Here is a 15,043-nt window from a genome sequence, read left to right as displayed (position 1 = left end):
GTATTTGTGCTACTTTGAAGTCACTGAGTTTTTTGAGATCTGTGCATATGTATCAAAATGGGAAATTTGAAGGTTACTATTTCTCACGTATTTTTCCAGCCCCCTCAACCCCCATGGACAAACTGGATCCTTTGATATTGTCTGACAGGTCACATTTTCCTGATTCTTGCCTGTCCACTGCTTTATGATAATATGCCACACATTGTGATGTCACTGTGTTGAGTATCTGGATTCTGTGCCTTCCTTTAAAGAGTATTGAGTTTTGTTTTGTCAGACAAAGAAAGTTCTGGATTGCTTTGATCCTTTGGAGGTTTGTTTCAAAGCTTCATTAGGTCGTGTGTAATGCAGCATTTGTTTTGGGGGCTGTACTAGCCCAGCTCCTAAGATATGACCCTTTCAATGTCTATACGGAATGTCCCAGGTGTTCAACTAATCAGTCCCCTTGCTGGGTAGGTCAGAAACCTTCTAGCCCTATGTGATCTCCCAGATTGTTGAGCTTACAACTTCCCTCTCATTTTATATTCAGCCTTGGGCAGGGACGGGGAGATTCTCTCTGTACACATATGCAGCTTGATGTTCAACCAAAGTCTATAGGAGGCCCCGTGCAGATTTCTAGACCTTTCTTTCTTGGGGAGCTCTGTATTCTCCCCTCAGTCTCCTTGAATTCCGATGTATCTACTCAACTCACTGAGACTGGGGTGTTCTGTGTGAGTTCTCCTTCCTGATGCTTCCATCCGAAGAAGACCTCCCAGCCAGAAACTGGAGCGGTCATGAAGATCACTTCTTTCCCTTTCCTCAGAGAGCACAGCATCAGTACCCAGCTGTCATCCAGCATCAGTACCCAGTTGTCATCCAGCATCAGTACCCAGTTGTTTTGTGTATTTTATGCAGTTTTCTCATTGTCTGTGGCAAGCCTTTGTACTGTGTGTAGTGTCTAATTATGTATGGCACCAACTCCCATTGCCAGTATTCCATCCTGAGCAGACGCTAGTTACATTTATTGTTATAGTAAATTGTTCCAGGCACTGTGAGTGTCTGGCTTCAGAGCACAGACCTGGGGATGTGTCACAGTGCACGAGTGCATAGATAGGTTGCTGTTACTCTTTTTCATGAGATTTATTTTTGTTTGTTTTACCTTTTCTGGGTGAAGTCCAGAATCTTAACTTCTTCCCTATAATTAAGGCAAATGATTTGAAAACCAGTTGAACTTTGTTTTACAACCATTTCATGTTAATTAGGGGACTCTACTTCTACTTTGGAGAAACATTACTTAAAATTACATGAGACACTTGGAGCAGTTTTATTGGAAGATAATAATTGTTTGTCAGCTAGTAAACATCACTCCTGAACTATGACTTCTGTGTAATATCTCAGATTCAGTGTCATCCTTACATGGGTTGACATTTTTTCCACTCCTGTTGACCATTTCTTCTCTTGCAGGTGGTCCAGCATGACCCGTGTCGGGGAGGAGCAGGGTACTGGAACAGCCTCTTCCGTTTCAAGCATCTTGCTACAGGGCATTACTTAGCAGCAGAGGTAAGTGGCAGCGTGTGGTTTTTCTCTTTCCATGGTAATGCACTTTTCTTTCCCCACTTACCTTTTGCCATTGGGTCGTTAGAGGCTTAGGGTGCTGCTCTGTTACCTAGCTTTTCCTTCAGTTTCTCTGTTTCCTTCCACCTCGTTTCCTTGCTTATGGACAAGAAGCAAAAATAATGAACACATTTTAACATTTGACGGGGATTCTGATCAAGATGTGGGGAGAAGGTCAGTTAGAAAACAATGCTGTCATGAGAATGTCATGTCCAGCATGGTGACTAGAGTTAATAATACTGTATTGTATATATTTGGCTCTTGAATGATGTGGATTTGAACCGCACGGGTCCAGTTACCTGTGGTTGTGGCAGCCCATTCCAGTATTCTTGCCTGGAAAATTCCATGGACAGAGGAGCCTGGCGGGCTATGATCCATGGAGTCACAAAGAGTCGGACATGACTGAGCGACTGAGCACATTTTTCAGTAGTAAATGCCGGGTAACTAAACAGCCTGTGGCTGGTGGAATTTGAGAATGCAGAAGAACTGCAGCTGTGGAGAAACCGCAGATTTGGAGAAAGTGAAAATGTTAGTCATTCAGTTGCGCCCAGCTGTTTGCAACACCGTGGTCTGTTGATGGAAATCTCCAGACAAGAATACTGGAGTGGGATGCCATTCTCACCTCCAGGGCATCTGCCCGACCCAGGGATTGAAGCCGGGTCTCCTTCATTGCAGGCAGATTCTTTACTGTCTGACCTACCAAATTTGGAGGGCCAACTATAAATTATGTACCCATTAACTTCAGCCTTATTCAAGGCTGAGATGTATTTGAAGGTGGCTAAGAGAACAGATTTTTAAAAAAAAAAAATCACACTAATCTGGGCTTTAGGATTATCTTACCATTTTGCTCTTGCATACTACTCTCCCCACATCTTATTGTTTACCAACCCCAATCCTAAGGTAAATGACCAAGACTTGGCCGTAGTGAAACATGGTATGTAAAGCTAGAAGCTTTAAAATACATGAAGAATTGGGTGATTTTATAGAGCTTGCTTACTCACAGGATCAGTGGATTTTACAGGATCCTTTAGTTACAGGAATGTAAAACATCAAGGAAGTGTGTTTTAAATGCCCATGAAGGATATTTGAGGAAAGGCAAGACTCAACGCTGAAACATGGGAGGAAATTTCCTTTTAATTTTTGTATTAAATTAAGGAGCCATCTTACTGTGTGACAGCTGTTGCACTTTACTCTGATCTGCTGGAAGATGTACGATGCATATTCATACCAGATTCTAGCCGTACATCAAAAGACACCTGCTGTTGCCTGGTACCACTGGTGAGACTGCTCAAGAGATTTGCAAGGTGATGTGTGGGCGTCAGACTGTGGCAACTGACCTCAATCTAAATGTGCCAAACCCTCTGGGATGCCTGACACTTGTGTGAACTGATGATTTTGAAATACTGAAGAGCCAAAGATCAAGACTAAGTTGAAATTTATAATGGAGTCATAGGAAATGGACCCAGCTCACCAACTCTGAGAAATGTTGATGACATGGTTTGCCAAAGATCAATGGTTGTTGCATTATCTGTTATGTTCTGGGGTGAATGTAACTCTTGCTGAAAGCCAGACCTTTTTTTTATTTCTAACTCTAAATAAGCAGGATTATCAATGACTGGATACCGATCTTTTATTTATTTCAGGCTTTTAACTGTTGCTTTGCTAGTGGATTCTTTGTGTTCCTCTGTCTACACTTGAGAGCCATCTGTTGGTTACTGGTAGACTGTTGTTCCATATGTGTTGTACTCATGTGCCGTGTGTTGTTGTTGTGGCATGCTAGTTTCGGGAACAGAGGGAAGGGACAAGTTCTTAGCTGTCCAAAGATGTTCGCAGGCCTTGATGTCTCCTGCAAGCTGGGCCGAATCCTTGAGAAAGCAATGGATGTTTTAATTTCCTAATGATTCTTTTTCATCAGGTAGACCCTGACTTTGAGGAAGAATGCCTGGAGTTTCAGCCCTCAGTAAGTATGGGCAAGAGCCTTCTTGTCTTCGTCTGGTAGGGTGAGGCCATATGATCTGGAACCCCATGTCAGAAACTGCCCCCTGTGGTCACTAAGTGCTGGGGAAGGGGAGACCTACACTGCCCTAACAGAGGGTCTTGTTCTGTGCTTCCCTTGAGGGCAGTCGTGTACCCTTGTGTCCTGATTGGTCCAAGAGACTGTTGGTCATGATACTCTTTCTGTGTGCTTAGCAAGGGGTTTCCATCTCTCAGTTGCAGAAGTTCAAGCTATCTCTTAGAATACTGCTAGGTTGGACACAGTGATAGTCTCTGTAGAGCCAGCCTTTTTTACATGAATGTTGTGTTACTCTCGACCTGAAGCTATGACTCACTCAGATTTCTTCAAGGCATGAGCATGTAGGGTGGACACTGTCGTTCAGACCCTGGAGGTAACACATGAGGCTTTACCTCTGGTTGGGCACTCAGTGGTCTAACTCTCTTGTCCTCTCCGCAAAGTCAGAAAGAGATCTTGTTATGTGATTTAGAATTTTAGTGCTGGATCTTTAAGCTGGATCTTTCTTTGGACGCCATATTGCCAATTAATCCTGATACGGAGAGACTTGGGGTTTTGGTGTCCACAGTGCGAAGAGGGCAGTGGTTGTTAGAGGGAAATGATGGGTGTTAGTCATGGAGTTCTCTTGTGGAGCGCTTCATTCTGGCCTAAGATGAATAAAACAGAGCCAAAACCAAATAGCTGCGGCTCTGTTTGACGTTGCGTGTCCATGTGATCATCTTGATGATGAATACGGTAGGTGGTATTAAGGGTATTATCTTTCAGTACAATTTTGAAAAAATTGGACATCAGCATTGTACATTAATGAAGGGAGTTGAGGTAGAGATAACACACAGTGTAGTTGTCTTCAAAAGGGTTGTGAATTCTGCAGTATGCCATCAACTTTCTAGTTAGATTTGAGCAGAGGTTAGCTTTTTGAGAAACGCAGAGTTCTTGGTGAGAATTCCTGCCCTTAGTTCCTGGACTCACTGGCGGAGCTCATCTTCTCTTTCCTCTCCTTGTGGGAGCACCAGAGGGCCCTGTTCCTTCCGTTCATGCCCTTCACCCTCGCTACTGGAGCCCATTTGGAAAGCTGACCTTCCACAGCTGCTGTGAGCTGGACAGAGACACTGACCCAGTCACGCTCTCCACCCCGTGCAGGGCAGTCTCTGCACATCATCCCCGCATTGTCCTCACCGATCATTGTTCCAGCACTTGGACTGGAAGGGGCCTCCATTTTCAGAAGATAATTCATCCTGGCACCTTTCTTATTTTGAGAGTCAAGATGGTCTTTGGGTCACTCGCCTCCGTGGGTCTTGGTGCTGCCATCTGAGGCTGCACAGAGTAAGACTCCCCTTGGAGGTGACTTTGAGCGGGCCCTGTGGCTTCTTTAAGTGTGAGCCGATGTCCGAGTGAACCTTGAGTTCTGTGGGGAACAGGACTGCTCTCCCAGCCTGTTCGTGTGTGAAGGAAAGACAGGCATGTGTGTAGTGTAGAGTGATCGAAAGTAGGGCGGAAGAGAGAGACAGACTTGGGTTTATTCATTTTTATCTTGTTTATTTTCTTTGTTTGGCTTTCCCGGGTCTCTGTTGCTGCGCGTGGGTTTTCTCCGTTGCGGTGTGCAGATTTCTCCTTGCGATGCCTCCTCTCATGCAACATGGGCTCTAAGGCGTGTAGACTTCAGTAGTTTCAGTTCCCGGGCTCTAGAGCACAGGCTCAGCAGTTGTGCACAGGTTTAGTTGCTCCGCGGCATGTGGGATCTTCCCAGACCTGGGATGGAACCCATGTCCCCTGCATTGGCAGGCAGATTCTTAACCATTGGACCGTCAGGGAAGTCCCAGACTTGGGTTTAAATAGCAGTGTGCATGCTCAGTTGCTCAGTCATGTCCAACTCTTTGCAACCTCTTGGACTGTAGCCCAGCAAGTGCCTCTGTCCTTGTAATTTTCCAGACAAGAATACTGGAGTGGGTTGCCATTTCCCACTCCAGGACACACTGCTTGTGAGCTGTATGGTTCTGGACAAGTTACGTTCCCTCTTTGAGATCAACTTCCCTTATCTGTACATGCGCACAGTACGCTCGTTGTAAGGATGAAGTGAGATGCTGTGCAGATGAAGTGTCTGGCCCCAGTAAACTCTTGGCATATTTGTGAGTTGCAGAGGATAATAACCGTTTTCAGTGCGTTTCCCCCACCAGTTTGTCTGGGCCGCCCAGCAGATCCAAGGAGGAGTTAGAGCAGGTCCTTCCATCTTCATTTGAGGCATGAGGAAGCAGGAAGTGGTCCTCACTGGCCACATGCCTTGGGGTCTCTGGGAGTGCAATCAGCTGTCTCCTCTTTCATGTTCCTCTATGCCAGGGCAGCGCGCCTGGCTGCAGATCTGGACTGCATTGCTCCGGCTGCTCAGGTTGTTGCATGAGTGGGGGTCCTCATGTGGAGGCGGGGTGCTGGGGAGCTCACGGTGCACCTACGAGCTCCTGCCTCTGGAGGGGAAGGTGTCCACGTCGGGAGGGTCCTTCACCCTCTTCTTGGCTGGGGCACTTGGCAGTTGGGGAGACAAAGCTTCTCATTCTGCTTATTGAGTGTGTATTTCCTGAGCCTGGCACCCCAAACCTGTGGTCTCACCTGGGACTGCACTCAGCCTTGTCGTTCTCCTCTTTCTGAATCCAGTGGCCTTCGAGCCACGGGCTTGATGCCGCAGGGACAGAAAGAACTCCCCGAGGATGGCTGTGGTCTGCCGGCCTTGTGCACATGCGCCTCTGCCCCCACTAGGTGGCAGACGCCGACCGCACACAGCAAGCACGGGGCCGCCTGGCTGAGCCGCAGGCCACGGGCAGGGGACTGACTCATTGCAGCTGTCCTTTTTCTCTGGATGTGTGGCCGGTCTGCAGATTAACTGCCAGCCTGTAGCTGAGCTCCATGGCTCACACCGGAACCAGCTCAGGGTTTTTTTGAGAGAGGTGTGTGCAGCACTGGTTAGAAGAGGACAGATTCCATTCAAAGTGACGTCTCGTGAGTGGGGCTCGGGGATGCTCTGGTGTCCTCCAGCCGATGTTTGTGTGAGTCTAGATAGAAGAACCGCTAGGGGGTTTGTTCAGATAGAGGTACAGGGCGTGAGTGCTTCCCAGGTGTCTCAGAGGTAAGGAATCCGCCTGCCAGTGCTGGAGACTCGAGTTCAATTCCTCGGTCTGGAAGATCCCCTCGAGAAGGAAATGACAACCCACTCCAGTACTCTTGCCTGGAGAATTCTATGGCCAGAGGAGCCTGGTGGGCTACAGTCCATGGGGTCACAAAGAATCAGACATGACTGAGCGACTCGACAATAACAGCAACAGCAGGGTGTGAGAGGACGGAGTGTGAGCGGGGGAGACAGATGTGGGATATTAGAAGAGCTGTTTGCGTTTTCTTTTCTTTCTTTCCTTTCTTCTTTAATTCATTCCTGTATCCCTGCCTCCCTTCTTTCTTTCCTTCCTTTTTTAAACAGGCAAAGGTTGGTGCCTCTGATGGACTAAAAAAGCAGACTTGCCCAGAATCCTAGAACTCAGGTCCTATGGAATGAAATTCCCTCACGCTCTCTTCTTTGCCTGTTAGATTTGCTTTTCTTTTCTCCATTCCATTTGGAGAGGAAGCAGGGCCTCGGCCCAAGCAAAGCAAGATGGAGACAAGGGAAATGTGGTTTTCCTAGTAGATGCAGGTGGATACCGTCATCTTGCAAGGATGTTAAACTTCAAAAGTAATCTGGTGCAGAGTCACAGGGCATAGTGCGACCTTGGGAAACCTGTCAGAGCAGACACCAGGCTCAGCACACTATTGCAATCTTCTTCGGCAGATGGGCTTCAGAGACTGGTTGCATCTTTACAGTTTTGTGGGAAAGCTTTCATCGTTGTTCATCAGCCTTCGTTGTCAGAGATTGTCTTCAGTCTCTGCCATCTCCCGCACGTAGCAGGCGAGGCCCCTTTTCTCCCTGAATGGTCCTTGGCAATCGATTAATTGGGAACACTTTTTCAGGGCTAGTCTGACATCCCAAATATTTTTTTTGGCCACTCGGGGATAACTGCTTAGGAACACTTGGGTTCAGGTTTATTTCATTGTATCTTTTTTCCTGGGAAATAACTGTGTCATCTTCTTGCTAGATGTTTCACTGGAGGTTAACACCACCACCCATAAACCACACCCACAGGCTAAGTTTTCTCAAAGTGTTTCTCCTCTCTCCCACCCACTGCCCGAGGATGTACCAGGTACAGCACTCTGCCCATGGACAGTTATATAGCATTGCAGCACCATGTTGCTTGAGTGTTTTTATTGCAATACAGTGAGGCAGGGTGTAAACATTCTTGGCATGGGTGGCCAGCTCTCGTCTCTGGTGACCGCTCTGAAGCTGTGGTGCTTCTCCTGACAACTGCTGATGTTCACGATTGCTTCTTCCCCGTTCCTGTGGACAGTGCAGTGACTGTAGTGAGGCAGGGGTGTGGCGTGCAGAATCCTTGACCTGATGACTTTTCCTCCCCAGGTGGACCCTGATCAGGATGCCTCCCGAAGCAGGTTGCGAAACGCCCAGGAGAAGATGGTGTACTCGCTGGTGTCTGTGCCCGAAGGCAATGATATCTCCTCCATTTTTGAGCTGGACCCCACGACGCTCCGTGGAGGCGACAGCCTCGTCCCGAGGTAGGAGTCCAAAGAGGCTTATCACAAGTGAGTTTGTGTTGCCTGACTGGGTTTCTTGGAATCCAGAGCCTCATCTTTTTTCTTGGAGCTTTCGTACAGGATTTGGTATAGGATTTGTTCTGGTTGCCCATTGAAATGATAATGATACCTGATTTTTTTTTTTAAGCGGCTCATTGGTTGTAAGTTCTCAGTAGTTGCCTGAGATGTGCTATGTTTAGGTGAACAAGCCAAACCCTTAAGCTCAGGTAGCTCAATATTTCTAGATTTCTTTACTCTCTTGCTCCTTTTCCCAAACCTGAGAGATCTCCTGGTGAATTGAATAAACCCTTGAAAAGAAATTCCAGAGAATGGAACATTTGAAATTCACTCAGTCCATAGTAAATTTTATTAGAGATATTGAGAGGTCAGGTCAGTCTTCTTCAGTTATTTTAATTAACTTTTAGTTTTGTTGCATAAAAATGCATTTCTAGGGGGAAATAACTGGACCATAAATGGAACAAAAAACATCCTCTTAACAAAATCAACAGAAGTATTAATAGTGGCGAACACTTGAGTGCTGACTTCATGCCATTTGTAATGCTAAATTCTCATCTTATATATATAATTTCATCTTCATCAAAACCCCTGTGAGATAAGTAATATTATTTGCCCCTTCTTAGAGGTGAAGACAGAGGCTCAGAGAATTGAAACAACTTAACACAAGTAAGCGAGCCCCATTGCAGAGCCCAGAATCTTAAAGAGTTAAGACAGACAAGGCTGTTCTGGCAGTTCTGACTCTTCAACACATTCTTGGGTAGTGGAGGTCTCACTGCCAGTGGTAGGTTGTACACAAGGCCTGTCTCCCTGAGGGTTCCCGTGTGTTTCATTATTCCTGTGTGTCATTGCCATTTAATTGCTTACCCAGAGTTGGGCTGTGAAAGTGTTAACTGCAGCCTGAGTGCTGTCAGAACTGGAGGAGAGGCTTCTCTTGTCCTGGGTCCTCTTCCTGTCCCTCTCGGGGTGATACGCTGAAACAGTGTCCACACAGAAGAGACCCTCCCAGGGAGGCCATTGATTACCATTCGGTACAGTGATCACTGGTTCCTGCCCTCTGCTGGGTCGTGAACGCCTTGAGAATCTGGGGAAAACTGAAGATGTCCTTCTATTAGATCCCAAGTATGTGCACAGCTTCACTTACTCCCAAGTTTGTCCCGATGTAGACTGCTTCTAAAGAAATGTAACAGATATATTAAGATACAATTCATGTATCATACAACTCACCTGCTTAAAGTGCTCGATTCATTGATTTTTATTAGATTAGCAGAATTGGGCAGCCATCATCAGAATAGATTTTAAGAAAAATTTCTTCACTGCAAGGAGCCCTGTACCCATTAGCCGTCACGCTCGTTTCTCCATCCTCCATTCCCCAGTCTTAGACTAAGCTACATTCTGTCTCTATTGACCTACCTGACATTTCATATAATGGAATCACATGTGGCTTTTTGTGACTGACTTTTTTCACTTAGCATTTTGCTTTTTTTTTCTTTTTTAAGATTCATCCATTTTGTAGCATGTATTCATTTCATTTTATTCTTGGATAATATTCCATTGTATGGTTATGGCACATTTTATTGATTGACTTATTAATTGATGGCCATTTGGGTTATTTGCCTTTTTCTGGCTGTTGTGTGAATACATTTTCTTTTCTCACACGCCTGTAACCTAGGAGTGGAATTACTGGGTCATGTGGTAACTGTATGTCTAACCTTTTGAGGACCTTCCAGCTTTACATTCAGGGTGTTGTGTTCTCACCAGCCATGTCTGAGGGTTCCAGTTTCTCTCTCTTTCTCTCCGATGCTTGTTTATGTCTTTTTAAAAAATATTTGAGCCATCCTAGTCAGTGTGCGGTGGTAGCTCATTGTGGTTTTGACTTGAGTCTCCCTGATGGCTAATGATGTTGATAGTCTTTTCATTTTTTCATGTGTTTATTGGCCATTTGTATTGATATATCATTTTTGGAGACATATCTATTAAGATCCTTTGCCCATTATTTTTTGCACTTAAAAATGGGTTATGTCTCTTTTCATTATTGTCTTAGTGTTCCTTATTCCAAACCCCTTACCAGATAGATTTGCAGGTATTTTCTCCCATTCTGTAGATTTCTTCACTTTCTTGATTGTGTCTTGTGAACCCCACAAGCTTTTAATTTTTAGTCAAAGTCTAGTTTATACACTTCTTCCTTTGCTTGCTAATGATTTTGGTTTCTTAAGAAACTGTTGCCTAATACAAGGTCACAAAGATTGATGCTAGTGTTTTCTTCTGAGAGTTTTATAGCTTGTGCTCTTTTCACTTAGGTCTTTGATTGATTTTGAGGTCATTAAAAAAATATGGTTTGGAGTAGGATAGATAACTTTTGTGAAGTGTCCTTTCTCACTGACTGCCTAGATAGAGATAGGGACTGTAGAATCCCGTTGCATTTCTGGTAAGTACTTTTCTGTATGTTGTATTCTCTATTCCGGAAGTTCTTGAGTGGATTTTTTTAGGCACCTGAAAGACAAGGGAATGACTTTTATTTTATTTGCTATGTGTTTTATTTTGTAAGGAATAGCAAAGAACAGAACCATGTGATATAAAATAGCCATCAAATATTTCATGACATCCCCTTGGTGAATAGGAATCAGGTGCCAGTTGGCCACATTCCCCAATGGGTTGGAAATCCCCATGATCCCATGGGAAGGGGAAATTTGAACTTGGTCAACAGGTCAGCTTGCCAAACAGCTTTGGTTGGCTCTAGACCCCTGCTTCTCTATCCCCTTGATTCATTACTGTTTCTCTGTTGGAAAACATTCTTTGTGGGCAGTTGTCCATAGACAGACTGATTGTAAACTCTTAAGCAAGGGAAGCTTTGTGTTCTCCCTGCAAAAAAGTGTCTGGCATGGTCTACGAGTGTGTTCATTAGCAGTCTGATCTTGCAGTTGGTCTTAGCTTTCCAAACTTTTATCTGTTCTTACCCTTGGCCACCAACCTCAGAGCCAGAAGTGTACAGGGCCTCTTATTCGCTGATTCAGGGCAGTCATAAACACACTCATTTCCCTTCATCTTAAAGCAGTGCTAAATTTTGTTTTTTTTGAAGATCAGAAAGTCTGGGAGTAGATACATGAAAGTACCTGAAATATTACCAGTAAAGAACTTTTTATGACAGTCATTGGTTAAAAAAATCCTTCCAGCCAAAATAAAAGGGATAGTGGCAAATCCTGGATGTAATAAACAAGATAATAAAATTGCAATATACGCAAATGAAATGTATTAAATAAACATTAGGAGAGCATCCAGCTTTGTGGCTCTTTTGAAATAGTCTTGACTTTTGAACTAAAGATTAGGGATGAGACTTTAAATGAATAGATAGAATGTCCTTGGTATTTTACGTGAACTTTGACGTACAACTCTAGAATGTAATCAGTCATCCAATTAAAAGCTAAAACCCAAGCTTTGCTTAAACTTTGAGAATAAGAAAATGAATCTGAGTTCCTCAGAAGAAAAAATGCAAATCTCTGTCAAGTTTCTTGTGCATGTTGTTTAATTTATATTCATGCTATTCAAAGTCAGTATCACTTGTAATGTTTAAGACAGTTAAAGTGAAGAAAGGCAGAGTCCACTAAAGAGATGTGACTGCTTCAACATGCCGTTCTTACCTCTTTCCCAGGAACTTGGGATGCTATTGTTTAGAATTTTTTTTAATGCAAATCACTTCCATGCTCCCTTGCCTGCCCTGGTCCCTCCAGTATTTTAAGTTCCAACTTAAGTTTCCTCTTAAAAGAACTGTGTATTCCCATGACTCTAAAGCCTCCTTAATGTCTTTCTGTAAAAGTCCTTCAGTACTTGCCTTGACTGTTTCCCATTTTAATGCTTTTTAATGTACATCTTCTGTTACTTACATTTGTTTGTTGTGCTTTCATCTCATCTCATTAATGCTACTGTGGATTCCTTAAGTGCATGATTACTTCTTTAAAAGAGAAGCAAATTTCAAAAACATTGTGAAATGATTCATGCTCACTGTAAAAAGAAACAACACACTACTCTATATAAAATAGGTAAGTAATGAGAACTTAATATATAATACAGGGAACCCTACTCAGTTCTCTGTCGTGACCTAGATGGGAAGGAAATCTAAAAAAGGGGAGATACGTGTGTGTGTGTATATGTGTGGCTGATTCACTTCTCTATATAGCAGAAACTAGTACAACATTGTAAAGCACCTATGCACCAATAAAAATTAATTTTAAAAATACTGTATAAGAAATAACAAAATATTTTTAAATATTTTTAAAATTACTTTAAAATCTCATGGAGAACCAACTGGGAAGTAAAAAAAAAACTCACATAAAATTTAACCATTCAGAGATAACTACGAGAAATATTTTGTTTCTCTGTAGTTTTAGACAGGTCTCTGGACACACAGATAACCTGTATATATTATTTATCAACAAATGAATCATAAGCTATTTTTAGCATTTTTTTCCCTTTGAACAATATGTCCTGTTCATATTTCCAAGTAAATGAATATCAATTGTAACCATTTTAAAGAGTGTACTATTCTGTCTTATATACTAGAATTAACTATTTCGTTACTGAAACATTGGGTAGTTCGTAAGTTTTTGGACTTCCCAGGTGGCGCTACTGGTAAAGAAGCCACCTGCCAAATGCAGGAGATGCAAAGATTTTACTATTATAAATAATGCTTTGTTGAATATCTTTATGCTTCATTTAGTACCTGTGCTATAATCTCTTAAAGAAGAAATATAAAAATGAGATTGCTAGGTGAAAAGATAGATGCATTTCAAACATGTTATACAAAGTGCCAGACTCTCTTCCAGAGTTTAAGGTGTTGACACGCTTCCCATGAGTGTGTAGAACTCATCTTTCTAAGCACTGGGGGAGATCCAAACTCCAAGATCTTTGGAATATAATATAATAAAGTGATATATTGTTTTAATTTGTATTAATTGAGAAAGTTGAATATGTACTCGGATGTTTATTGGTCACTTAAGTTTCTTTATTACTGGTTTGTGTACAGTTTCCATTTTCATTCCCAGTATTCATGATTGTTTTTCTTACTGTTTTTCAAAATCTCTTTATATATCTGGATGAGTACTCTTTTATTCTGTACACTCATCTTTTATTTTCCCAGGTCATTTTTCTTTCAATTTTTTTCATGATGGGTTTGAGAAATTTAAACTTCAAGAAATTTTTGCTGTATGGAAGATGTAAAATCTATGTAATAAGACATATCCATCTTTTATTTTGAGGTTTATAAATCTTGTTATGTGCTTCAGAAGACTTTCTGTCACACAATATTATTAAATTTTCATTTATATTTCCTTTCACACATTTTATGTCACCATTTTTTCCTTTATTGATGCATATGAGTAGCTCCATTACTGCTTTATCTCTCACGATAAGCACTAATAGATACTCAGTAAATACTTCCTGTTACTCTTGTCTTATGCTCAGTTTGTTCTGAGATGTCATTCATGGGATGTAATTTTATACACATCTTACCTCAGATGTTGTAGATTCAGTCCAGACCACCGCAATAAAGTGAATATCACAGTAAAGTGAGTCACACAAATTCTCGGGTTTCCCAGTGCAGTCGTATATGAGGTATGCAACAGCATTGTGTTTAAAAAGACAGTGTACATATCTTAATTGAAAAATACTTTATTGCCAAAATGGAACCGACAGACTTGCATGATGAACAGACTGTGAATTTGGAAGGAAAACACACACACACACACACACACACAGAGTATCTGTGAAGGGCAAGAAAACAAAATGCAGTAAAATGAAGCATGCCTGCATTTAGAAATACAGCACAACACAGTCACATGAGAGTCGTTATGAATGATGTGCAGTTGTAGATACATCAGAATGTATAGTGGACCATTTGCTCTTAAGTTTATGTTGTCCACTATATATAGGAGAAAACCGTTTTGGTATCCGTTCTTTATTCTTATAGGATGTATTCTAGGCCACTGGCTATAGAGAACCTCAGTAGTCCTGTCCCTGAAGTCCTTTTTTCTTCCCTTTAGAAACTCCTATGTCCGACTCCGACACCTGTGTACTAATACCTGGGTTCACAGCACAAACATCCCTATTGACAAGGAAGAAGAAAAACCCGTGATGCTGAAAGTAAGTCCACAAGCTTGGCTGTCTCTCTTGGTCTCATGGTTCCTGATGAAAGGGCTCCTTTGAGGGCAGACGGGGGCGTATGGATCCCTGAAATAGTTGTTGCTTTGGCAAGAGTGTGGTTGTGGACAAACTTGTATGTGATGAAAGAATTCTTTCCAAGGGACCTGGGTAAAGCAGGGCCAGGGCTTTGAAATAACTAGAACCTTTTATTTTATTTCATGGCTTCTGCCCTAAAGGTTGAGCAATTGTCTGGATTTCTTGTCTGTCTGGAGCCTGATTTTGGCTGAGGGAATGTTTGCTTGTACCTTGAGGTACATCACATACCTAGTTGGTTTCCTCCAGTCTTTATTATTTATTTCTTCATGTATTTATTTTTTTTTCATGTATTTAAATATGCACTTTTATTTCTCAAAAGCTCTTCCAACCTAATTTCTCTCCCCCTGAAGCCTACCCCTCCTTTCTGACCTTCTCTAGGATCGTAGAGCATATATTCACAGACATAGGGTTTTTCTGTTTAAAAAATGAAATAATACTCTCACATAATACTTTTTGGTGATGGGGAAGATTATTGGAATTTTTTTCTTCCATTTCCATGAACATCATGATGTATACAGAAAAGTTGAAGGAACAGTG

The 15,043-nt window shown here is 42.6% G+C and overlaps 1 protein-coding gene across 9 annotated transcripts in view; it reads left to right on the top strand.

Moving 5' to 3' along the window:
* Positions 1 to 15,043, top strand: part of ITPR1 (inositol 1,4,5-trisphosphate receptor type 1) — a 344,659-nt gene that overhangs the window by 144,551 nt on the left and 185,065 nt on the right. For 6 of the 9 annotated variants that reach the window (XM_070455628.1, XM_070455629.1, XM_070455626.1 and 3 more), the window contains exons 11-14: positions 1,441 to 1,536; positions 3,506 to 3,550; positions 8,088 to 8,242; positions 14,311 to 14,410. In XM_070455628.1, coding sequence (XP_070311729.1) covers positions 1,441 to 1,536; positions 3,506 to 3,550; positions 8,088 to 8,242; positions 14,311 to 14,410 — 396 coding nt within the window. The remainder of the gene's footprint in view (positions 1 to 1,440; positions 1,537 to 3,505; positions 3,551 to 8,087; positions 8,243 to 14,310; positions 14,411 to 15,043) is intronic. The other 3 variants (XM_070455631.1, XM_070455630.1, XM_070455627.1) reach the window with 1 other exon arrangement.

The sequence above is a fragment of the Odocoileus virginianus genome, chromosome 26 (assembly GCF_023699985.2).
Source record: "Odocoileus virginianus isolate 20LAN1187 ecotype Illinois chromosome 26, Ovbor_1.2, whole genome shotgun sequence".
NCBI classification, from domain to species: Eukaryota; Metazoa; Chordata; class Mammalia; order Artiodactyla; family Cervidae; genus Odocoileus; species Odocoileus virginianus.
Note: the sequence above shows the minus strand (reverse complement) of the source record. Positions and strands in the feature narration are given on the sequence as shown.